The sequence below is a fragment of the Phocoena sinus genome, chromosome 2, assembly GCF_008692025.1.
Source record: "Phocoena sinus isolate mPhoSin1 chromosome 2, mPhoSin1.pri, whole genome shotgun sequence".
Taxonomy (NCBI): domain Eukaryota; kingdom Metazoa; phylum Chordata; class Mammalia; order Artiodactyla; family Phocoenidae; genus Phocoena; species Phocoena sinus.
This window is the reverse complement of record NC_045764.1, coordinates 17,524,885-17,549,413: the sequence shown is the minus strand read 5'-3', so window position 1 is coordinate 17,549,413 and position 24,529 is coordinate 17,524,885. Positions and strand designations below refer to the sequence as shown.

Sequence of the window (24,529 nt, the reverse complement as noted above, 5' to 3'; positions counted from 1 at the left end):
ATGTTATGGTCCTGGATGTGATCATTTTCAATTTGAGGTTTTCAAACGTTTGGAATTCTTGAAAATACGTGAAATTATACAAAGACATGTTAGTTTGAGAATTTTATAGGCTCTCCTCTGACAGACTTTCTCTTTCCAGGCCACCTCTCACAAATGACATTACCCAGGGGGCTGTGCAGCCAGAAGAACTCAGATCCACTCTGAGTCATCAGGGCAACATGTCTTCAATGAAGGGACCCATCCTCCTATTGGCTGACAGCTTCCCATTCTGCCAGCAGCTTGGAGGGGTATATGTGATAAATACAAGACTTGGTTCTTGTCCTCAGGAAGTCTGAAGTTTTGTTGGAAAACTATATACCTAATGTGCTTGAATAGCTGTCCGGATTGGATGTGATGTTGTGCTTAGGGAATGGAATCCACCAAAAGTGCTGTGAGATTTAAGATTGATTTTGGTTATATCTATTACTCTTGCAAAATACTGTTTTAAATATGTATGTAATTTAATAGGGGAGGGGCTTTGGTGTCTGCTGTGTGTTTTACTAAATGAAACAACAGGGTATAGTGAGATGAGGCTGGGTTAGTGGCCAGAAAATTCTGGATTCTAGTCTCACATTCCCCACTGGCTAGAGAAAGACTGGAGACTTCAAACAAGTTACTTATCTTCTCTGAATGGTAGTTTCTACCTTTGTGTGTGTGTGTGTGTGTGTGTGTGTGTGTGTGTGTGTGTGTGTGTGTGTGTGAAATACTACCTTCTGCACCTATCTTATAAGCTTTCTGTGAGGATAAAACAGAATTCAAAGCTATAAAAAAGAAGGGAAAATTATTATGAACTCATTGGTTCAATCAAACTACCACCTGAGGTTATTTTTAAAATGCTTTTCATGTATACTGTGAGTGTTGGATTTTGTGTATAGACGCGGGAAAACTCATAAACAAGAACTTCATATAATGGCATTACGAAAGTAATACTGCACGTTTGTGAGTCTATATTGTATGGTGTCTCACTTGATTGTTACAACTATGATATTTAGAGCAAAGAGGATTCTTATGTGCGCTTCCTATATATAAAAGAAGCCGCGGCCCAGAGACGTTAAGTACCTTACTTTAAGAAGGTGGAGGAGCTAGGACTGGACCCTGGTATTTCCGACTTTTCATGCAATGTCCTTTCCAAAAAATTTTTGCTGCCAACACCTTGCCAGATTACCGAGAGGAAATGAGGCTTTTAAAGAGCTGCGTAAAAAAGGAATGTCTAAAAATACCACTTGCCCTCTTGAATATCTGTCTAAAATCACCTCAGTAAGTCTTAATCATGAGAACAAAATGAAAACATATTTCAAATGCCTAGATATTGTCTTAAAATTTCACTTCCTCTCAAACAGCACCATTTCACAGCAAGCTGCCATTTTTTCCTAGCAACTTCCATCCACAGATTGTATTTCTGAAGGGTGTTCACTGTTGCCCGTTTTGTCTTTTAGCAACAGATCAACTCCTAGCAACCATGATCGGATACAGCGTCTCCGGCAAGAATTTCAGCAAGCAAAGCAGGATGAAGATGTGGAAGATCGGCGACGTACCTATAGCTTTGAACAACCCTGGGTGAGTGTTTGGTGCCTTGCCACAGTCGTGGGAAGTCCTGCAACTTCCCTGCAGTAAAAACCTCTAAGCTGTGACCTCAGACCTTTATGAAACAAGACAAGATGGAGCCAGATTCCTTTGACCTTTAGCATATTGACCTTTTCCTCATTTCCATCTGGTTTCATCACTGCTAATTTCATTTTATATCTTGTTGCACCATCTGTCCGTTTCAGAATAGGTTTCATTTGCCTGATGACAAGACAGAGCAGAAGTATTCTGACTCTCAGCTATGCATTTTTTAAAGTTTAGTTCAGTATTTTTCTATATACATTTTTCTGAGAGTCAGAGCCTGAATAAATCAGTTCAGCACGTCTATGGTGTATCTACTCTACGCAAAGTACAGTATTTAGTGATTCTTGATTCTCCCCCATCTCCTGTGTGCATTTGTTGAGCCCCTGCCAGGTCTCTGCCTCAAGCCCATCTCCAGTCGTCCCTCCCATCGCCGCCAGAGGGACCCTTCTGCAGCAGCGCTCTGAATGGCTTCTCAATGCCCCCAAGATAAGTCCAGATTCCACAGTGTGGCGGGCTAATTAATCCTCCCAATCCCGCCCCAGACTTGGGCTCTGATCTTGTGTTTTGCCTTAGAGATGATGTCACTTCTGGGAATGGGAGGCATTGGAGCAGATTTGGGGGTTCAATATGATGGGAATTGTGAAGCCTTTCCTTGGAAACCTGAGAGAGTCAACTGGAGATGAGTGAATAAGCTGCCTGAGGCAGGAAAATCTAACTGAGGGTATTAGTAAGTCCAGTCAACATGACAGTGTGACCATAGCCAATAATGCTTTGAGGACAGGGAATAGAAAAATAATTTTTTAAAAATTAATTGACTAACTTATTTATTTTTGGCTGCATTGGGCCTTCGTTGCTGCGTGCGGGCTTTCTCTAGTTGCGGCGAGCGGGGGCTACTCTTCCTTGCGGTGCGAGGGCTTCTCATTGCGGTGGCTTCTCTTGTTGCGGAACACGGGCTCTAGGCGCACGGGCTTAAGTAGTTGTAGCATGTAGGTCAGTAGTTGTGGCTCATCGGCTTAGTTGCTCTGGGCATGTGGGATCTTCCCAGACCAGGGCTTGAACCTGTGTCCCCTGCATTGGCAGGCGGATTCTTAACCACTGCGCCACCAAAGGGAGTCCCAGAAAATAATTTTTTTTTTAAAAATTTATCTTATTGAAGAATAGTTGATTTACAATGTTGTGTTTATTTCTGCTATACAGCAAAGCAATTCAGTTATACATATATATTCTTTTTCATATTCTTTTCCATTATGGTTTATCACAGGATATTGAATAGAGTTCCCTGAGCTATACAGTAGGACCTTGTTGTTTAGAAAACTAATTTTTTAGTTGAATTCTGTGATGAGGATTGGCAAGACAGACATGGCAGAAAGTCAATGAAGGCAAGCCTGGTGAGGATACTGGTGAAGCACTGCCCCGTGTGGGCAGGGTGGGCAGTACAGCTCAGGGATGAACAGTATTCACCACCGGGATGAACCGGTGGTCAGTACCGCTCTGATAGCCTGGGAGGCTGCTGGGAGTGGAGCTGGGGGTGCCAGCAGTCTAGGATTATAAAGCTTAGGAGGCTGCGGTCAAAAGAGTGTATTTTTGGAGTCCAGGAAAATCTGGATGATGTTGGGATCAAAGGTGTCCCGTCCATGCATGTGAGTTCCTGAAGTGGAGGAGTGATTAGGGCCCAAAACGTGTATTGAGTTCAGTTCAACGTGTTGGGTGTATGATCACACACGATATTTGGGAGAATAGGGGCAGACGAAGAATGGTGTGAGAAAAGGCTGATACAGACCCGAGTGTGGTTAGATTGTAGGGAAGGAGAGATGAAGGTGGGAAGGTTCTAGGAGCTTTCAATGCTCGACTGAAAGTCTGAACAAAAATGGTATCAGGACAGAATGCCGGCCCACTAGCCAGGTTAGAAACAATAATTTTAAATTTTTTCTCCAGGCCTCAGTTTTCTTATTTGTAAACCAAGGGGGTTAGAGTAGCTGATTGTCAGTTACTAAACCTTTTGTTAGAATGAACATTTAAGAGGGAGCTGGGGGTGTAGAGTAAAGCAGATGTCAGCAGAGCTCCTTGGGTTGAATACAGAGGCTGCTGCCGTGGGTCAGAGCTTCTCCAAGTGTAGTCCACGGACCAGCACCTTCAGCTTCTCCTGGGAGCTTGTCACACGTGCACATTCCTGGGCCCTGCCTCAGACTTACCGGATCTGAACCTCTGTGGGTGGGGGGGTGGGGCCCAGGAATCTGTATTTTAATAAGCCCTCCACGTCATCTCGAAGGATGGTCAGCTCCGGGAAGCATTGCTCCAGAGTTTAGATCATTGCTGAGGTTCTTTTTGGTCCTAAAATCCAGCACCCTCAGTACACTCCACACAAAGCCAGGAAAGGTTCTGATCTGGGGTTTGGTGATCAAGTTGGAGTTTGTGGAAGGTTCATGTTGCAAATGAAAGGAGAAGAAGGAAAAATTGGAGAAGCCGTCCCAGTCTGAAGGACCTCACCTTGGTTCAAGGGAGGAAGATGGGACCTTAGAACAGGCAACATGAGACCGGCATCTCGGAGGAAAAACTCAGGAAATCAATCGTAGCTGACTTTGGGAGGTTATAAAACGTGCAACAGATTTAATACGTATGACAATCTAAGTGTCCTCTGCAACAATGTCACTAGTAATAATATTTAGTTTATTTTTCTAGATGATCGAGTAAACTGAGCTATTCCCGCGTAGCAACAGGATGGAATTATGTTCACCTCCTTCTGTTGTTTGGCTTAATGACTCAACCTAGTCCTGCTAGGTTTCCTAAAGCAGGCTTCTTTTGTGTTGCGGGATAAACATCCTTAACTGTGTGTATTTGCACAAAGGTGCTGAAAGGAAGAATGAGGCCAGTGGCAACCTGAAGGGATAAACAGCGGCTGCATATGGAAATGGTTCTCACACCCCGTAACTCTTAGCAGCCCAGGCCCTCCAAGGGCTTTTCACTCCTCGTCCAGCCCAGGAGGGGCAGCGTCGTGCCATTTTACTTTACCAGGGAATATGTGGATTATCCAACCAGCATGTCTTAGTCCGTAATTAATCATTTAACTCACCAAATTTCTTGAGTGTTGATTATGTTCTGTTATTGTGTTTGGTTCTGGAAAACAAAGAAAGAATGCCCTTAGGATCCTACAGTGGAGCGGATACAAAGGAAAGGCGTGCTTTTACAGTCTCGAGAAGGGAATGCAGGGACTACTGAACACAGAGAAACCACACCCAAATTGATTGTGGGTGGGTGGGCACAAAAAAGCTGGAAAGAACACCTCTTTGAAGTTGGAAAATATTTTAAATATATAACTTTGGGAAACAGAGGAATCTATCTTTGGGAACTATAATTAATTGGAATTATTTCTGGTTAGTTATCCACATGCAAGATCTCCAGGTTTGTTGGAGGCTAAATGAGCATTTCCTCCTTCTTATCTCTAGAAGTTTTGCGCTAGGAGATGTGGCAACCGTTTCGTATCCATTAGGTTTCTTTATAAGTTTTTTTTAATGAGGGGCATGAATATTTTGGCACATGTTTCTGTGTTATCTGCTTAATATGAGCAATCACGTTGGGAAAAAAATGTTTGAGAATGTCTTGTACGTTAGGAAACTCAACTACTGAAGGTCATAGGCCAAATTATTGTATATCGAAATGCCGTAGCAACTTCAGATGGACAACTTGGCTTGTATGATCATTTCCTGTAATGATTGAGCCGGGAATTATTTGGATGACAAGCTGATTACCTTGGGAATGGAATAATTTCCTAAATTGTGTGTCAGAAGTTGACCGTCTCCATTTCTTTCTTTCTTTCTTCATTCATTCATTTATCAAACAATTGGAATCTTGCTGTGTACTCTCCATTCTACAGATCGTGTAAATGAGTGTAAAGTGACTGTAATTCTACTCAGTGTATATCTGTATTTTCATACAGATTCTCATTGTTGCCTTATGAAGAGCTGCTCAGTTGTTCAAAATGTAACGTAGCCTCTAGTTTTTATGATCTGTTTTACAAAATGAGCTTTGAATATCTTGGAATCTTGATTCTTTTCCCGTATGTATTCTGACCTTGAAAGATCACTGTGTTTGGAAAGGATGAGGCCATGATCTCACCCACTGGAATTACTTGCAATCATTTTAGTGTTAAGGAACCACAAGCCCATCTTCAAGCTGTGTGTACAGCTTAGACCATATGAATTGAAATTGCCCCGCTTGTCAGAAATGCCCACACATGAAGTGCAGTCAGATGTATCATTTAGAAAAATATCCAGGCCAATGACTTTACATAGAGAGAGAGATGCTGCAGAAAATTCTTCCAAGGGGCCCTTTTCAACTTATCCATTTTCAGAATGTTCTCTCTACTCTAGCAGAACAGTACGCACCTGTTCCTGGGCTTTTGTTCAAAATAACGTTTGGGCCTGAGGGAGCTGATTTGTGACACAAAAGGTCCTTCGATGAGCAGAGGCCCAGGACATTTCCTTAGCTCCATAACTGAAGTGAATTCTCTCCCAAGCTGAGCAAAAGAAGAAGAAGAAAAAGCAACTTCTTCCCCCAAAGCAGTGCCAGCAGCAAGTTGCTGTAAATCTTTCTTAAGATAATGGAACAATAGCTGACGTTAGGGTTATTATCACAGAGCTCAGATACGGACAGGACTTAGTGTTGCTTTTAAAAGAATTAAATTGCAGGCGGCAGACCTAAGTACAGTATGCTGTTAAAACTTTACAGATACCTGAGTGTTGCCCACAAGCAGACTTACTGGCTGACACTGTTGATGGATGGGATAATGGAGCTTTTAATAGCTGTATTGCTAAATCCTTTCCATCCTGGGTGGGTAGTGACTGAAAGTAGTTTAGTCCTTCAGGTAGAAAATTGATCCTCCAGGATATGAATATCCTGTTCTCCCCCAAGCTTTCTTCCTAGCTGTCTGTCCTTAAACAAATTTTTAAAAATCTGTCCCTTTCTCCATTTTCCTGCCTTGGACTTTTAGCAGCTCCCCGTTCCCATTTAGGTTCTTGCCTGATTTAGTAAGAGGGCCAGTCACACTGCACAGCCATCCTGCACCCCTAGACTGCCTTCCCTGGACCTGGGGAATTTGAGCAGATGATGCTTCTCTTTTTGTCTTCCTTTTTTTTTTTTTTTTTTGCGGTACGCGGGCCTCTCACTGTTGTGGCCTCTCCCGTTGCGGATCACAGGCTCCGGACGCGCAGGCTCAGCGGCCATGGCTCATGGGCCCAGCTGCTCCGCAGCATGTGGGATCCTCCCAGACCGGGGCACGAACCTGTGTCCCCTGCATCGGCAGGCGGACTCTCAACCACTGCGCCACCAGGGAAGCCCTGTCTTCCTTTCTTTAAGACTTCAGAGGTATCTGCTGTCATTTCCTCCTAATGGGTCTCCACGCCTCGACTCAAGAAATACCTTCTTAGTTGATAGCCTTTCTGTGTGTAATGTTACTCCAGTTCAAATTGGGTGGCAATCACCTCTCTTGAAAATCCACCTGGAGGAAACCTTTCTTGCAGCAAAGGGGTGCCCTTTAGTTATGGCAAGGGTGTCTCTGTGCTGCTGCAGAATAGACCCTTTTCTTGGAGTCCCATGACCCACCCTCCCAGCCAAAGCCTCCATGACCCATGGGCTGTTCTACCCACAGAACCCTCCAGTGGTGAAGTGCATGAGGCTGCCTGCCGCCCATCAGTGAGGGACACTGGAGGGCTGCTCCTTTATTTTCAACCTACTTGCTGATTAAGATGGGAAAATAGATCCAAACCCTGGTTGGGAAAGATGAGAAGAAGACAAATAGTGTGTTAAGACCAAAACACATATTTATAAAATCTTGATGAGGGAAATTGGTATGTGTGGCAATTTTTCAACCATTACTCACATCATTAGTAGCAATTAAGCTTTTCAACATTCAGAACCCACAGAGTTCAATCGATAGCTGTGTAAGTACAGTGTGTGATGGGTAGAGGGGAGGGCAGGGAGGACAGGATCTAGAGACAAAAGTTAACTTTATTTGGATTAGAGGTTGGCAGTAAGTCCTCTGTAGAAAACCATCACCAATATTAGCAATGGCCGCTTTTAAACAGAGTAAACAACTTACACTCTTAACACGATTAAGTGACTATTTGTTATCAGAATGTGGAATTCATACTAGGATTGCAGTGCATTTGAATTGCTAAAATAAGGACTTTAAATCTCAAGGGATATCATTGTTCTTTGTTTTATCATTATCATCATCTTCATCGTAGGTTTTCATCCAAATCACAGAAACTTCTTGTATTTTATTTTTGTTTTCTCTACATGCCCTGGACATATGTGAAAATTTGAAATTTTTTATTATTCATAATTTAAGTAGAAAACCCACCCTAAATTCTCATTCATAAGACTATTACGTATATGTGTATGTGTGAATATATACAAGTGCACACACACATATGCATACATGCTCTTTTTCTTATCTATGTGAAGAAAACTTCGATTATTTAAGCAGTATTAAATATTAATAAAACTAATGAATTTTATTTCATAAGAGACACACACACACTTTTTTACGAAGCTCTAAAAGTCTTATAATACCACCTAGTTCAAATTAGTACTGAAACTTTGTACACTATACATTTATTTTTGTTCGTTCTTTAGTCTATTAACAGTTTGGGTTTTGTATTTTTATTTTTTGTACTGTCTATTTTTATTTTGGAAAAATAAGGATGATTTTTACTTAATGGAGAGAAATGCGTAAGGACTTAATTTAGTGAAACACTGTACAGAAGATATTTTCAATATTTTGTTCTACGTTAGTGATACCAAAACTGTGCAGCTTTCGAAGCTTTATGTAATTTTTTATATAATATAAATCGCATCTCTTCATAATCACAATAAAGACCAGTACTTTGCAGCTCATTTACAAAAGCACCCTGCATCATTTTCACTTGTGGTTTTAAACATAAGCCATGAAGACAGTCACGTATCGTGGTTCTCCGGTGTATTGTGTAAGAGATGATCGTGTATATACTTCTGTCTTATAACCTCTGTCATTATTATGGCCTTGGCAACCTGGGCTATTTTTTTACTTAAAAGGTAGCTGCTTGTCACCAGTTTCATCACAAACAAGGCCAGGGTTATTTATGATTTGCACTCTCAAAGCTGAGCTGTTGCCTTGCTGTCTGGTGAATCTCTGGAATCATTACAATTACGTGTTCCCTGCGTGTTTCCCTGTATAGATGTTGCTTTGTTGTTGTAGTTGCTGATGCTGTTTTATCCGAAAACATGCCCTTCTCTCTGGGGTTAAACCTGATCTCTTTCTTCATTTCTGTCTTTATTTTTGTGATTTTGGACGCTAGATACATTATTCTATTTTTGCCGTAGGGCTGAAAACCACAAAACCACAGTATCTTAAAGTTGGGGCTGTCGGTGGTAAGACTGTTCCCACAATTTACGTTTTTATGAGCTCTTCATTGAAATCATGAATCAGGTTATTTTTGATTCAGGCCAAGTAGAAAACTTGCCAGGACGACCTTCTCTCATTGTTGCTCTGGACCCGTCATGCACACAATCTTCCTTGAAATCTGCAGCCCAGTCAACTTTCACCCTAAAAATAAGGGTGATTCTTTCTTTCTTTTCTTTTTTTTTTTGGCTGCGTGCTGGCTTCGTTGCTGCACCCGGGCTTTCTGGCTTTCTCTAGTTGCAGCGAGCGGGGGCTACTCTCCGTTGAGGTGTGCGGGCTCTAGAGCACAGGCTCAGTAGTCGTGGCGCATGGGCTTTGTTGCTCCGCGCCATGTGGGCTCTTCCCTGACCAGGGGTTGAACCTGTGTACCCTGCACTGGCAGGCGGATTCTTAACCACTGCGTCACCAGGGAAGTCCCGGTGATTCTTTCTAATAATCTACTCTTTTGCATGCTCTGAAAAGAGAAAGAGAGTAAAATATTCATAGTAAGGCTGAGGTTTGTATTTCATCAGTGAGCAAACAGAATGAAATATGTCAGTTTGCTGATTCCAAACTCATTCCCTCATTCTAAGTCTTCAGATCCCATGATAATTTCATTACTGGGGTTCATCCAGATCCACCAGATGTGCCACTGATAAACAGTATCAGAAAACGCACAGTAGTGGAAGCAAAAGCCCTTCAACTTTTTTTTTTTTTTTCCTCCGTCAGAATCAAATTTTCAGGCCTCCGGGAGAAACACCTTTCTATAAGACCTTGCATTTTCTTTTCACAGCTACACAAGCAGCGTGTCACAGAACGGCGGGAGCTTGAAAAGCTGGTTACTAAATCCTGCAGCAGAATGCCAGGCCTTTCAAGACTGTTTGACACATGTGTGTAGCTTAGACGGGCTGTAAAGGAAAGGAAAATGGGGTTCTTTTCGAAGGCGTATTTCCTTGCTTCACTTTCCCCGTCCAGTGGCCCTTCCCCGGGCTCCCCACCGGTAATAGGTCAGCTCAGTGCTCTTCGGGGCCAGCCTCATCAAGGGTCATGGAAGAAACTGTCTGTCTGCTCAATGTTGTCGATGAACAATTGCTTCATGCTCTGTTTGTGTAAGCGGAGCTCACTCGGCAATGTGTTTTCTTTGAACGGTGTTGTGGAGTGGGTCTCCGAACACACATTTGTTCCAAGGCGTGTGGTTATAAACATCCACTAGTAGAGACCGGGGTATTGTAAAGCCTAATCTCTTCGCCCATTATTTTTGTATCGGGATATTTTTAATATGCTCTCGCTGATGATGTACATATGCTTTGAAATTTTGTCCTGCACATTTTTGCCTCATCATCGCTTACCAACAGATGGGATATGCTAGCTAGGCAGAAAGGGGACAATAGAGATTGCTTTCTTTCTCTTCACACAAAAGCCAACCAGAGGAGCCACTCTTTAAGGAACAAACCCACGTGTTGTCTGACCATGCTCCAAACGAATGCTGAGACTCATATGATTTCAGAAAATGATTATTGAGCCCAAGTCTCTCATTGGCTTTCAACTCTAAAAGAAAATCAATAACTTGTTTATAAGAGACAGTCTTCATTCAGAACAAGCCTATTGTACAATGTTGCATAACACAAAGGGGGCAGAGGTCGGCGAGCACTGAAAAGGATTGCTTAAGAGTGACTGCCCTTGATGCTATGATCAACCATTGTCAGCTGTTCGTAAAGCTAGAGGCATCGTTGTCTATTTTGAGTGGAGCTACTTTCAAAAGGCCAGATCTCGAAGGTGAGCTCAACGCTGATGGTGAGAAGCTAAAGCATCCACAGGGGCCCAGCATCATATATCACCCAATATCTGGTTTTGGTCAGCGGCAGCGATGAGCAGATGACCTGCTGACCAAAGTATTTAGCCAGAGGCTGGAAAATTTCTCTGTAGCGTATAATTAACCTAGGTAAAAATGCCATATCTTCATAACTAAGGCAAAATGTGTTATTTCATAACCAATTCCAGTAGCTGTTAGCTTGCAGATTCATTCTTTTGATAAGTGTTTCTGTTCACATGTGGCTGCCATCCGTGGATTGGAGGCCCTGTACGTGGTGAACACTGCCTAGTTTCAACTAATTTTGGTTCAAAATTTAGCTGTCATCCTTTAATAAAAGGGGAATCAGCTACATTGTATCCTACTGCTAGAGTAAAATACGTAACTACCGAAAAGATTCACCAGCATGGCCAACTTTCAAGTGTGTACCCTTGGACTTTCCCACTGTTGTGAATTATTGTAGCAAATTTTTATATTTTTTGGCATTGACTTCTAGATTTCTGAGCAGCCTTACTGCCCTGTATTTGCTGTATATACAAGGGATGTAAACTAGTGTCTAATGTCAGATTTACCAAACCTCACTTAGGCAGACTAGAAAGGTGGACGTCTCAATTTTAAACCATTCTAAAGCCGTAATTAAAATTTAGGATGATGGGGCATTTGGGGCTCGCGAGATCAATGAGATGCCTCCTGAGAAAATTGCACTTGATTTTTAAGAAATTCACGGAAGTTGAAAATTGTTTCTAAGTCAGTCTATGAGAATGGAAACAGTCACCGGTCCTGTGATATTCGTAATTCCTTTCTCGTGACTCGTGTTGCGTTTTCCCCCTGCAGCCCAACTCCAGACCGTCGGCGCAGAGCGGCCGGCACTCGGTGTCGGTGGAGGCGCAGATGCAGCGGCAACGGCAGGAAGAACGTGAGAGCTTCCAGCAGGCCCAGCGCCAGTACAGCTCCCTGCCCCGGTACGAGCACACACCCCTGCACCCCCCCGCGTGTCGCCATGCTCCCTGTCCTTGTCCCTTGGGAAACCCCTCCTCCCCAGTGCACTTTCTCCAATAACGAAGAACCGCATGTAGATGGTGGGAATCATCGCTTATTTAGAGGCCACCTTACCACGTGGCAGGGAGACCCGGAGGGAGGTGTTTTAGGAGATGCCCACACCTTCACCAGACAGCTCCCTCACTGGACCTGAAGTGGCTTGATCCACGAGGACTGGGCTTAGGGGTCAGACCTGGGCTCTGGTACAGTAAGTCCCCTACGTATGAACGAGTTCCGTTCTCAGAGCACGTTTGTAAGTCCAATTTGTTCGTAAGTCCAACAAAGTTAGCCTAGGTATCAACTAACACAATCGGCTACACAGTACTGTACCGTAATAGGTTTAGAATACTTCTCACACACATAATACCTAAAAGACAAAAATTTAACATCTTTAATCTTACAGTCCAGTACCTTGAAAAGTGCAGTAGTACCACAGCAGCCGGCATCCAGGGGCTGGCGTCCAGTGAACAGGCAAGAAGAGGTACGGACTGGAGGAGGGAGAGGAGGTGGGAGGTGGTAGCGCTGAAGGATCGTCAGCAGTAGGAGACGGAGGGCGAGCTGCCATGTCCCTCACGCCTGACGTTGATGGCACAGGTTCTGGTTCCTTGCTGGAACCAGATGCAGGTTCACATCTTTGAAAGTTCGCAACTTGAAGGTTCGTATGTAGGGGACTTACTGTGTTGGTTCTGCGACCTCCCATGGGGCTGGAGACAGATTCCTCAACTGAGAAATGGAAAGAGAACTTTGCTCAGCTCAGGGGTAACTAGGATAAATGATATCTTGTAAATCTAGAGTTCTCCAAAAGGATAGGTGCTAAATGCTCCAGGCACCGTATTTAAGGGGGATCAGTGGTCCCAAACCTGCCTCTCTTGCCGTCCTGCCATCCTTGCTTCTGCTCAGTGTTGAACCTCGGAGAGTCCCGGGGTGTCCACTTGCCTAGCTGATGGCTGAGCCAGAAGGGTTTCCCTGCCGGGCTCCCCACGTGGAGGCCCCTCTGCCCCAGGGCTTCTCTGCCAAAGGCCTGAGAGCCCTCAGGTAACGGCGCCCTAAGACATTGAAATAATAGCCATTTTCCGTCTAAGTATTGTAAATAATGAAAGTGTTTAAAACCATTCAGCTTTCCAAACTTCCCCAAAGAAGTCACGCCTATCGTCACAATTCTTACAGGCGTTTGTACGGAACACGATTTCAGAACCAGGTCACAAAAACATTTTGGGTGGAAAACGGTCTACTTACCACGTTTATATCAAGTAGACCATTTTGAATTTGGGGGAAAAGAGTGCTGGGGTGGGGCAAATTTGACCGACTGATATAAAAGTGATCCTGATTCTAATAAAGATGAGTCCTTTTAAAGTCCTTTTAAATAATCACCATAACAGGCCTGGGGGACTTCACTGCACTGACCCGGGTCAGCCACACCCACGTGGTGTGAGTGCAGCTCTGTATAAGGAGGGGCACTGCCTAGTGTGGGAACTTGATCACTCAGCTGTCCTCTCTCAATCCGTAAAGCTGTGTCTCCTTTGAGTACGGAAGTATCCTTTCTTTTACATGGGAGCATAACTAACAGTTATTTAGCCCACTCTAGGCAAGAGTCATTGAAGTTTAGGTCTAGACAAGACCTTGGAGAGCACGTCTTACAAGGAAACAACTCAGAGGAATTAAGGTACGCCCCTCAAGGTCCCACACTAGTATGTAATTCCACCAGAATTCAAACCTCACCCTGCCCAACCCCGACCCTAAACCACTATCTTGTAATGCTCATTGCCACCGAGGGCTTTGGTGCTCACATTTGGAACGTGAGCAGATATGGACATAAAGGTCTCTGTGCTCTGCTGCCCTTAGCACTTGGGGGGGAGGCCACCGCCTGAATCACCCCGGAGCATCAAACGGGCAACACTTCAAGGATTATGCAAAAAGCTTCTCCTGTGTAAGTTCCCTTCTTGCAGCCTGTCAGCTTGCCTTCCGTCAGAAAGACGAGTGTGATGATGGGGATGACCTGACACGCGTGGTGTGGCCCTGCTCTCCCAGCCACGCAGTGGCCATTGTGCATCACGGCCCACGCGGATGGTGTTGTCCACGCAGGGGCTGTGATCTTATCTTATTGGCAAAATGTTTGGCTTCTTATATTTTAGTTGTGTTTCACAGTATTTGTAAGAAATGGAGGAGAGCTCTCATAAAGTGTGTGTAAGAAGAAAGTGAGATGGCAAATGGCCAGGACTAGGGAAGGGAAGGAGGGGGGATAGGGGCGGGAGAGCCTGGTGGGAGGAGAGACTCTGGGGCCCCATCCTCGGGAAGAGGACCAGAGAGAGGCAGGGGCACCGGATTACTCCCGCTCACCTTCCAAAGTCGCTCAGTCCTCCAAACGGATCCTTTCATCCTGGCGCCCCCTCTCCATCTCCACCCCTAACCCTCTCCAGCTCTCCCCTCCTCTGTGCTTCTCTCCCTCCTCTCCCCCTGAAGCACAGGCAGAAGCACCTGTAATTCCATGGACCAGCGGCTTGCTGCTGCTGGGACTATTGCTGTCAGTTAGTGTTTCCCTAAAGAACCAGAACTTTCCCTCTGGTCATTTATAACTCCCTTACTATTAGCCATTTTATCCTGTGCGGATAGGAGAAAAGTAGAAATCTTAAAATTAAAGAGCTGTGTGAGTTTAGGTGAGTGGGGCTGGTTGGCCTATACATCACATTCACTTCTTTTAGAATACATTTGGGGGGTTAATTTGCATATACTTATTGTCAGCCCTCCGTATCCATGGTTCCATCCACGACTCCTCTGTATCCATGGATTCAACCAACCACAGACCCTGTCGTCCTGAGGTATTTACTCTTGGAAAATATCCATGTACAAGTGGATCCGTGCAGTTGAAACCCACGCGGTTCAAGGGTCAACTGTAATTCCCCAACGTGCATCTCTGAGTGAGGGAATTAGGAATGCAGGGCCTTGCACACAGCTTGGTTCCTTGCAGGGAACCTCACTCAGCCAGAGGCTGGAGACCGGAGGGGGGCTGTGACCCACACGAGCTGGAGGCGAATCCCCGTTTCTGACATGCGATATTCTTCAAAGACACTTGACCTCAGCTCTTCGGATGTGGACAATTAGTGGACTTTGGTCCGAGCAAGTTGCTGCGGCATTTGATACCAAAACGATTTCACGCACACACAAAGGGTTCAGTTGCAAAGTGGAGCATAAAAGAAAACAAACGGTCGAGACTCTGTGTCAGGCGCGCTAGGTGAGGTGTTTTGAATTAGAGGGATGTATACGCACCAGAGGGGTTTGTAAATTCTCACTGTGATTGAGGAAACCTATAGGCAGAATTCAGGTTGCACCGTGAAATGTCAGTAAGAAACACTGGCCAGGTGGTAACACGAGATCGGGGGAAAGGGGACACGAGTGGCCACACGCTTAATTCTCAATCAGAGGAGGATTTCTTTTTTATTTTTGTATTCCTAAGTTAGTTTTCTTTTTTCTGTTTTACTTTCTTTTTTTAAATCCTTTTAAAAATGCCTAGCTAAAAAAAAAAAAAAAAAAAAAAATGCCTAGCTTAGTTCCTTCGTACCCAAAAGGCAGCTCTAAATCTGAGTAGTAGAAAAGTATGTTGGGTCGTAGTCACTGATAGAAAAACGTACTCAAGATTCTTTGTTGAATGCTTTTCTTTACCTTCCTCTGCGTCTTTCCTCCTGCCATTGGTGGCTTCTTGTTCATCCACCTTGCTTCCCGGCTGTGTCTCCACGCCCTGACTCAGTCTCCCCCACAGGCCCGTTTATTACATGTCTCGACTGCCTCTCACCTTGTCAGCTGTGGTCTGTCTTTCTTCATCCCTCGGCGCAGTGACTGACGGCTCTCCTCAGGCGCTGGGGCTTTGCTGGGTGTCCTGTACATGACAGTGGTCTTCAGGCATCATCACTAAGAGGGAGTTATTGCCACACCAGGGTCCGTGCTTTGGGTCGACTCACGAGTCTCCAGTGAGCGCATTCCAGGACCCGACAAACGTGCGTGTTGACTGTAAAGACATTCATTGGAAGGAATGATGCTTTGTCGCTCCTGTGGTTATTCGTGGCCTTTGAGCGATGCTGGGACAGAGGGAAGCTTGCTTCTGATGCTAACTCTGGGATGTGTTTGTGAGTTGCTTCCCCGAGTGAGGGTTCTCCAGTTAGTCTTGCTTCTGATTCTAACTCTGGGATGTGTTTGTGAGTGGCTTCCCTGAGTGAGGGTTCTCCAGTTAGTCTTGCTTCTGATTCTAACTCTGGGATGTGTTTGTGAGTGGCTTCCCCGAGTGAGGGTTCTCCAGTTAGTCTTGCTTCTGATTCTAACTCTGGGATGTGTTTGTGAGTTGCTTCCCCGAGTGAGGGTTCTCCAGTTAGTCTTTGGTGCCTTTCTCTGCTCCCTGATCTCTACCAACCCTTCAGACAAAGGACAGAAAGCTGAACTTTTTGTTTATTTTTTTCCCTTGGTCAGAAAGATGCCCTCCCAAACCCAGAGCCTAATTATTGGAGGCAAAGTCACCCAGTAGTGAACCATGTACTATATGCACACTTTTGTGAGCATTTTACGTCTGTGATTTCATTTATTTATCCCCAGAACCCTATGAGATTAGAGATTATGCCTGTTTCACAGATGATGCACCTTGGGCCCAGGGAGGATAACCCTCCCAGTCTCACACAGCCACACGCGCAGACTCCAGGCTGGATCTGTGTCCGCGGGATGCCCAGCCTCTCTCACACTGTGCTCCACGCCTGCGTGCCTCATCTTCCAGGGGAGGAAACTCTCTGTCTGCTGCTTTCTTGTGTTTCTCTACAACCTGCTCATTTCTTGTCCTCTTCTTTAATCAAGAGCTTGTTGCTACGCTAGCTTCCTTTCTGAGGGAGCGTGTGTGTGTGTGTGTGTGTGTGTGTGTGTGTGTATGTGTGTGTACGTGTGTCCATGCATCCATGTGTACATATCTGTGTGTATGTGCTTTCCTCAAGTGTCTTACTTGGAACCTCAGGGAGGTTTTCTTCCTTCTCTCTAAACTGCTTAATTTGAAGAAAATTTTAGCTTCAAGAAATTCTTTCTCCCACATCGTCATAATTTCCATCCTGAACAAACCGTTAGTGAATTCTCAGTGTGTTTGAATACAAAAGGACTCTGTTTTCCTGGACTGATTCAAAATGCAACTTCCGGTACGTGATTCCGGCATCATGGAGTTGGAGACGGGGATGGACAGGGCTAGTGGATCCCCGTGGACCAAGGATGAAGAAGCCTATTTCCGGTTATCCTTAAACTGGTAACTAACCTGAGAGGGAATCCCACGTTGTTGCTATAACATCAGTAACAAGTTTGTTGTTTTAATTAAAGTTTCATGATTGATGGCAAATCCCCTGGTTTCACTTTCCATCACTCATTGCTCTGAGCGGATTAATTTATGGCTCTTTAAGTGAAGGTAATCAGTGCTTTAGGCAAATAAACTATTCCATCAAATATAAGGATTCTGGCCTGGGCTGACGGTACACATGGCCCGATTCCCATTAAAAGGATGGATATACTGTAGACTGTTCAGTTAATCAGAGTCATATCCAGGGAGGATTCTGGACAGTAGTTCATCTTCCTTATTGAAAATACCCTTGACTACATTTTAGGTCGTACGGAAAATGGGCAGATTTTATCCCAAACCACGTTGACGGCACTTCTGAATGTTCAGGGATGCAAATGGCTTCATTCCTGTGGGAGACCCAGTGCTGCATAGACCTTATTTTTCCTCTCCCAGTCTTTCCGAACACTCTGTCATGTTGTGTGTGTTGGTGTGAGAGGCTGAACAATACGTACTGGCACCGAATGATTTTCTTATTGACAAATGGAGCAATATATTTTTTTGTTTTACGGCTCAATTCTCGCTCCTTCTCTTCCATTTTTAAGGCAAAAAAATTAGGGCATGTCTTCCTTCCTGGCACAAAATTGTTTTACTTTATCATAGCCAATCGTATTGTAAATTCATAAAAGCGTCTAGAGACTTGATAGTAAATTAAAGATGTTTCAAAACAATAATGTTTCCTGAAAATGATGTGCAACTTCATTGCAGAAGGGATAAGAAGCTGAAATTTCTATAGGACTCTGATTCATTTCCCCATCCTGGGGTGACAGAAAATGAGTTGAGTAAGTTACCCCGGGCTTGGGTAAGGATACCGTGGGCAGGAAAATAGTGTTTCCTCCGCACACGTCCAGGCTCTGCAATCTTGATGAGCTTGTATTCCGAAGGGTTTCGGTTGCTGACATATACAACTCAAAAGCCGGGGCTTTAAGGGACAGCCTGTTGCATTTTTAATCATAAAGCAGTCTAGACTTGAATCTTTCATAACTGAACTCAAATCGGAATCCATCACACGTACTTCATATTAGCTAGCGTCTCTGGCATGATGGTGGTAGCTGTGTAAAATATTTGTTTGGCTTGTTTAGAATTGAATTGTAATGTTCTAAAGCGAGAAATTATTGCTGGTGTAGAAGCTGCCAAATCGCTAATACCCCTAACAGCGTTCTGCCAGTGAGTCTAAACTGCAGGAGATATTCTCACCCTGAGCAGAACAGATAGCACCACCCGGACACAGGAGGAGGACCCTGTTTCTGAGTAGCCGCAGAATCTGTTAGCTGTCTCTCCTGCGTAGCCATTGTTTGTGCAGACTTGTCTCAGGCTTGAACTTGCCAGGGACAGTCATGTTTTCATACTCCCGCCCCTATCACAGTGTCTGGCACGTGACTGGAACCAAATACAGTTAAGTCCCCTACGTTCGAACAAGTTCCGTTCCGAGAGCATGTTCATCAGTCCAACAAAGTTACCCTAGGTACCCAACTCACACAGTCAGCTATATAGTACTGTAATCACTTTATAATACTTGCCACACAAATAATACATTAAAAAACACAAACCAACCCCCAAAATAAAGAAAACATGTTTAATCTTACGTACAGTACTTGAAAAGTGCAGTAGTACCAGCTACATCACTGCTGCTTTTACGCTTGCTTCCGGACATCCTGCGCCTGAAATGAAGATACTGTACTGCTGTACTCTACGCAGTGCTGTACAGTAAAGTACACAAAAGCGCAAACATTTGTAGAGGATGCACGCACGTGACAGTGCACGCCAGACACGTGCAGTAACTTCCGTGATTGGACACGCGAACGCACGTTCGCATGATTGAAAGTACACAACTTGAAGGTTCGTATGTATGGGACTTCTTGTAATGTTTGTTGGGATATAGAAATGCTATTTTGGCTCAGCCCTGCCCCCTCACTCCTTCTTTCCATCTCTCTCCCTCCCCTTTTCCCAACCCTCACACTCACCTTTGGGCTTTGCTTTCTAGGCAAAGCAGGAAAAACGCCAGTTCCGTCTCCCAGGATTCTTGGGAGCAAAACTATTCCCCCGGGGAAGGCTTCCAGAGTGCCAAGGAGAACCCCAGGTATTCCAGCTACCAAGGCTCCCGGAACGGCTACCTGGGCGGGCACGGCTTCAACGCCAGGGTCATGCTGGAGACCCAGGAGCTCCTCCGCCAGGAGCAGAGGCGGAAAGAGCAGCAGATGAAGAAGCAGCCCCCTCCCCCCGAGGGGCTCAACAACTATGACTCATATAAAAAAGTCCAGGACCCCAGTCACATCCCCCCCAAGGGGCCCTTCCGGCAGGACGTCCCCCCCTCCCCTTCTCAGGTCGCCAGGCTGAACAGACTCCAGACTCCTGAGAAAGGGAGACCCTTCTATTCCTGAGAAGGAGAAGAGCAGACTCTTCGTGTCATGCAATAAAGGACATTTTCCTATGAAGACTTGTATTTTGGGAGTTTTTTTGAAACCTCGGTGGTAGTATGGAATATTTCTGTTGCTGGTATTAGTGCCTTTAAGCAGTGTGGGCAATTCGATGGAAGGCCTTAATGTCTTTGCCACTGTGTCCCAAGTGTCTGTTTCATGGAAGGATTTCCCGCCATCTGACAATCACCTGTTCGAGGCATCGTACGCTCTGCATCTCTCAGGTACTGGGAATCTGGCCCAGCCCGGGAGACGTCGTGGCTTCCTGTTACCGTCCCCTACAGCTTGTGGCAACAGATTACCCTGAAGTCAAGGGTGACGCTGGACCCTCTTTTTTCCCTTTAAGTTTCTTAGGTGAGGTGACATCTCCATCTCTGGTGGATGAAAGTGGGTGACATACACCAGAAATTGGGACTCCGTGGTACTTCCCGGCACAGTCATTTTTAATCCTTTGTAACCAGTATGGTCTCCCTTTTCTCTCTCAGCCCCTTGCGACAAGAAAGTTCCTTCATCTAAAAGAAGCTAAGCCATATTCCAACACCATCTGTTTATCGGGGGGGGTCCTTTTGTAACTGCCTTATAACTCAGTGTTACCAATAAAGTGATTATTCTGTCTGTGTGTATAAATACCCTTGCTCTCAGTCCCGACCCTCACATGTGTGTTGAGTCACCATGGCTCTGCGTGGGGAACAGGGGAGACAGGCGTCAGCCCTGGTGGGGCAGGGGGCCGCCCACCCGCCGGCCCAGTGTGTGTCATGACACGGTGGGTGGTAGCTAAGGAAAGAAAGAATTCTCCCAGGATGAGCGTCTGGCCCAGTACATCCCAGCCATTCTTTGTAAATTAGTTTTTGTTTGATGAGTTGGCAGGAAGGGCCTAGCATGGAGCAAACATCAGTCGGACACTCACTTTGGGATTCCAGAACCTCACCTGCTTTCTCCGGTTTTTAAAGTCGGTCGCAATGGATGGCTGTCTGTTCATCCACCTGCTGTCTCTCTGCCTGGGGATGTCATCCAGGTTTCAAGATAACTCTGCCATGAAATAGAAAAGGTAAATAAGAAGAAAGCTGTTCCACATGCCACAGAACATTCTGGTGTCCCCAAACAGGGATAACACAAGAGTGCCCTGGTGTCAATATGTTAATGTACGTGCGGGTCACGAGGACCTGGGTTACTCCCGTGTTCCCATCTTCTCATTTGTTGGTCTGAACATCCTGTTGTAAACCGTGGCTGGATTGCTAAAGTGCCTGCAAATCCCGATGTGAGAAAAGCTTGAGATGAAAGCTCAGCATACTGTGTGTTAACAAAAAAGAAAAAAAAAGACATGTACTGATACGCCTATTTTCTATTTTTTATTTTTACCGGCACATTGTATGTTTGTGTCCACTTCTTTTTAGAAAACATGTGAGGGGTTCATCCCCGTACCTACGTCTCTTTCGCATTTCTGTGTTATGGTTCTGTTTGTTCACGGAACATAGCGATGTTGAAATGATGTGACCAGTGTAAGCGTGGTGACCTCCGACGACAGTTGCTCTTCCTCACAGCCTCCCCTGTGCTGTGAGAAACAGCTTTCCCTGTACATATGAGACTTCTAATAAAAGGCATATTTCTTCCTGTTCTCTGTGTGTCTGTAGTATTCCTGTGAAAACTCTCCTAGCTGGGTTTTTTTAGTCTACCAACAGATGTAATTTTTTTTTCCATATTTAGAGAAAGTTGAAAGTTTCCTCATCTCTGTCTGTGCAGACACGTAAGTGGGTGATTGATTGTTTATTTGAACCCCTGAGGAGAGAGGGGACAGGAAAGAGAGAAGGACCTAATTAATGAGTCCACTGGAAGGCCCAGGCTGCCCGGAGTAGCCGGGAAATTCGGAATGGGAGGAACCGATACACTAGAATAAATAAAAGAATAATTTATACAGAGAGCGATGTCATATTTCCGTTGTTGCCCTTTGCACTATGGACCATTTCAACAAGGCGAATGTTCTGCTTGAGTCCTGACCATGTGTACCTCGATCCCAGAGAGAAGTCCAAATTCAAGCTGACTTCCAAACTAGCCTGGTTCTTACTTCCCAGATTACACAATGAGGCTTTGCTCCTTCTTCCAGAGGGACACTCATGAATATTTGTATGGTGCTTTGAAGACACAAAGGGCACTAGATCCCTGGGTGGGTCTTGTGCACCATTATGGTCGTGGTCCCCACCCAAAGGACAGGCTTTGCAAAGACCTGTCCAAAATGCCCTCCCGTGGAGGGCCGAGCATCAGCTGGTTGTCATAGCAACCCTTATCCTGCCACTAAATCCAAACTCTGTCACCTCAAGATTGGTAACGAGAGGTGTATAGCAAGCCAAGGAGATAACACGTCTTTGGTTCTTATATGCCTACAAGGTGTGGGAAAGTAGAAAAGCGAGGATGGACAGATTTGTTAATTTTCTCACTGACCAGGAGGCCCGCTGCAAATGCCAAAACTCACAGGTTATTTATCTCAACTGACAGTGAGAAGAGAGACAGTACTGAATGTTGTGGGAGCCTAAATCACAGAGGATTTGCTGATTAAAACTGACAGTTTGAGCCACACAGAGAAGAGGTGGAGAAATAGATGTGGGTCAGCACAGAAGTGAGAATATGCCCGATGAAGCAGTCCTGTCTAAATGAACTGGCCTCTGCCCCAGCACATCTCACAAGGACTTGCTGGGACCAGAGGGAGAGTGTGTCCACAGGGAGAAGTCTCAAGTCAGGAAAGGGTGCAGGTGGCAGCCCCAAGGCCCTCACACAGCTAAGGATGGAGGTGCAGTCACTCAGCTGTCCCTCAGAAAACGTGGTCCCCCTGTTATCGCCTCTCTCTCTTAGGCCATTAGGACTACAGATAGTCTTATAAATATGTATATGTAACTATACATTATAAAACAACATTATATAATGTAGCAATAGTCTGTGTAACTCAAGCACCACACCCACCTCCTTTCCCTGGAGTCAGTTAGACCAAAGGCAGCTCAGAGGTGAGCGGATCCCAGGTATCTCACTAAAAGGAAGGAGAGATGGACCCGGGCTCCTCAGCTTTTCTGCTAAGGAAGTCAAATCTATCAACTCCGAGACGGTAAACCAAATGAATTTTGTTTCATCGAGCGGGGGCCATTGGTTTTGTTGCAAACCCTTTTTGAAGAAGGGCAGAAAATAAGCAAAGATTGCTGACCGCCACTTAGGCGGCAGTGGGCTTTGTCATGATCTGCCACCATGAGTCTCAACACGAGGCCAGAGGGAAGAAGAGACCAGGGGTCCGGAGGCTTCTCTGTCCACATCACTCACCCCAAAAGGGCACTCATCTCCTGGGCTGCTCTCCTTCTCCGATTGTTTTCATTAGGGAGTAGACGTTGTTCGTCTATACACATGACAGGCACATACAGCAGATGTGAAATGCGTACGTAATTCTATATTTAGCTGGTTATTTTCATGTGTCCCTTATTTCATTCTTAAAACCCAAGTCTTACCTCCAGTTGATATCAACCTGAGCTTAAGCAGATAGTAATTTGTTTCTGGCTTTGTTTGCTGGTCCTGGCAGAGGAAGTGACTGAGGTTCCATCACGCTTGTCCCATCGTGGATGTCCTTGTACGACATGGTGTGCTGTACATTTAAATGTCTATTTAACAATCAGTTCTTTTCTTCTTTTTTTTTAACAAAGATTACTCTGACAATGACATGTCAGGCAAGGAGATAATCTTTTCTTACTTCAGAGACAGGATATCATCTTAATAAGGCAGCTAGTAAGCATGTTCACAGGTCAGAAAGTGAGAATGATGGAGAGACTTTAATGGAAAAACCATCTTCAGCTCTGAGTAATGATTAGATCACAAAGCTGGTTGAATTAAATTGACTTTTTTTTTTAATGCAAGGAGGATGAAGGTTGTAATTCTGAGCATAAGCTTTTTTTTTTTGAACAAGAAACATATTTTACTTCAGATTTCATAGAGAAGAGGTGGGATTATCATTGCCTTCCGCACAGAAGGAGCTTATTTTCCCGTTAGACGGGTTGTTCCCTCCAAAATTCATCATCTTCCCGGTCAGCATACATCTTCCTCTGCCTCCTTTTCTTTTTCCCTCAGCTTTCATATTCAGCAAAGGAAAAAATCGATGGGTGCCCTTTGTCCATAAATTTAGTTTTTTTAGATTAAACCCTATAGTGGAGAATTTGATTTTTATGAAGGATTCCATTATGAGTGAGATAAGATCAAATGTCTTTGCTAAAGAGAGTAATTGCGTTTCCTCGTGCGTTTTTTTTTTTTTTTCTTTCTGAGTTTAAATTTCAACGATCAGTTTTTATCTCCTCATTTTTTATTTTTTAAAGCGAGTTATCGGTGCGCTGGCCTGTCACTCCCTAGATGTGTCTATTTCATTCCGGACACGGGAGAAAAGTGCAAGAAACAAGGACCAAGGCTTCCCACTGTGAAGCTGAACACTTACTCCTCTTTCATCCTTAACATTTATTTCCTCACAGGATCAATTAAATGTGTGAAAAAAAGCGCTCTTTTGAATTGCTCAACTAACTGCCGAGTCACCTCGCACTGTCGTTGGCTTAGAAAAACCGTTTGGAGTTTGTTCCCATCTCTGCATCTGCAAAGTCTCGTGATGATCTGAGTCTCCTCCTGGGGTGTCCATCAGCTCTTGGATCAGCGGCTAGAAGGTGGTGTAAGGGCAGGAGCCCTTCTCCCTTCTCTGAAGGCAAGTTGCTGCTTGCTAGGAGGCTCCTTCTGAAACTGAAGTTGGCTTCCGTGAGGGACTTTACGATGCAAATATTTTAAGTACAACTTTGAAGATTTTGCCATTAAAAACAGTCTTATGTGGCTCAGGGCCCAGCCGACTG

General features: G+C 44.7%; 1 protein-coding gene across 19 annotated transcripts in view; it reads left to right on the top strand.

The window, feature by feature from the left end:
• Positions 1 to 21,291, top strand: part of PARD3 (par-3 family cell polarity regulator) — a 639,255-nt gene extending 617,964 nt beyond the window's left edge. For 17 of the 19 annotated variants that reach the window (XM_032621841.1, XM_032621839.1, XM_032621838.1 and 14 more), the window contains 3 exons: positions 1,476 to 1,596; positions 11,709 to 11,836; positions 19,244 to 21,291. In XM_032621841.1, the coding sequence (XP_032477732.1) occupies positions 1,476 to 1,596; positions 11,709 to 11,836; positions 19,244 to 19,640 (646 nt within the window). In that variant the 3' untranslated portion in view covers positions 19,641 to 21,291. Of the gene's footprint in view, positions 1 to 1,475; positions 1,597 to 11,708 lie in introns of all 19 variants that reach the window. The other 2 variants (XR_004348311.1, XM_032621842.1) reach the window with 2 other exon arrangements.
• Positions 21,292 to 24,529: the final 3,238 nt, after the last annotated feature.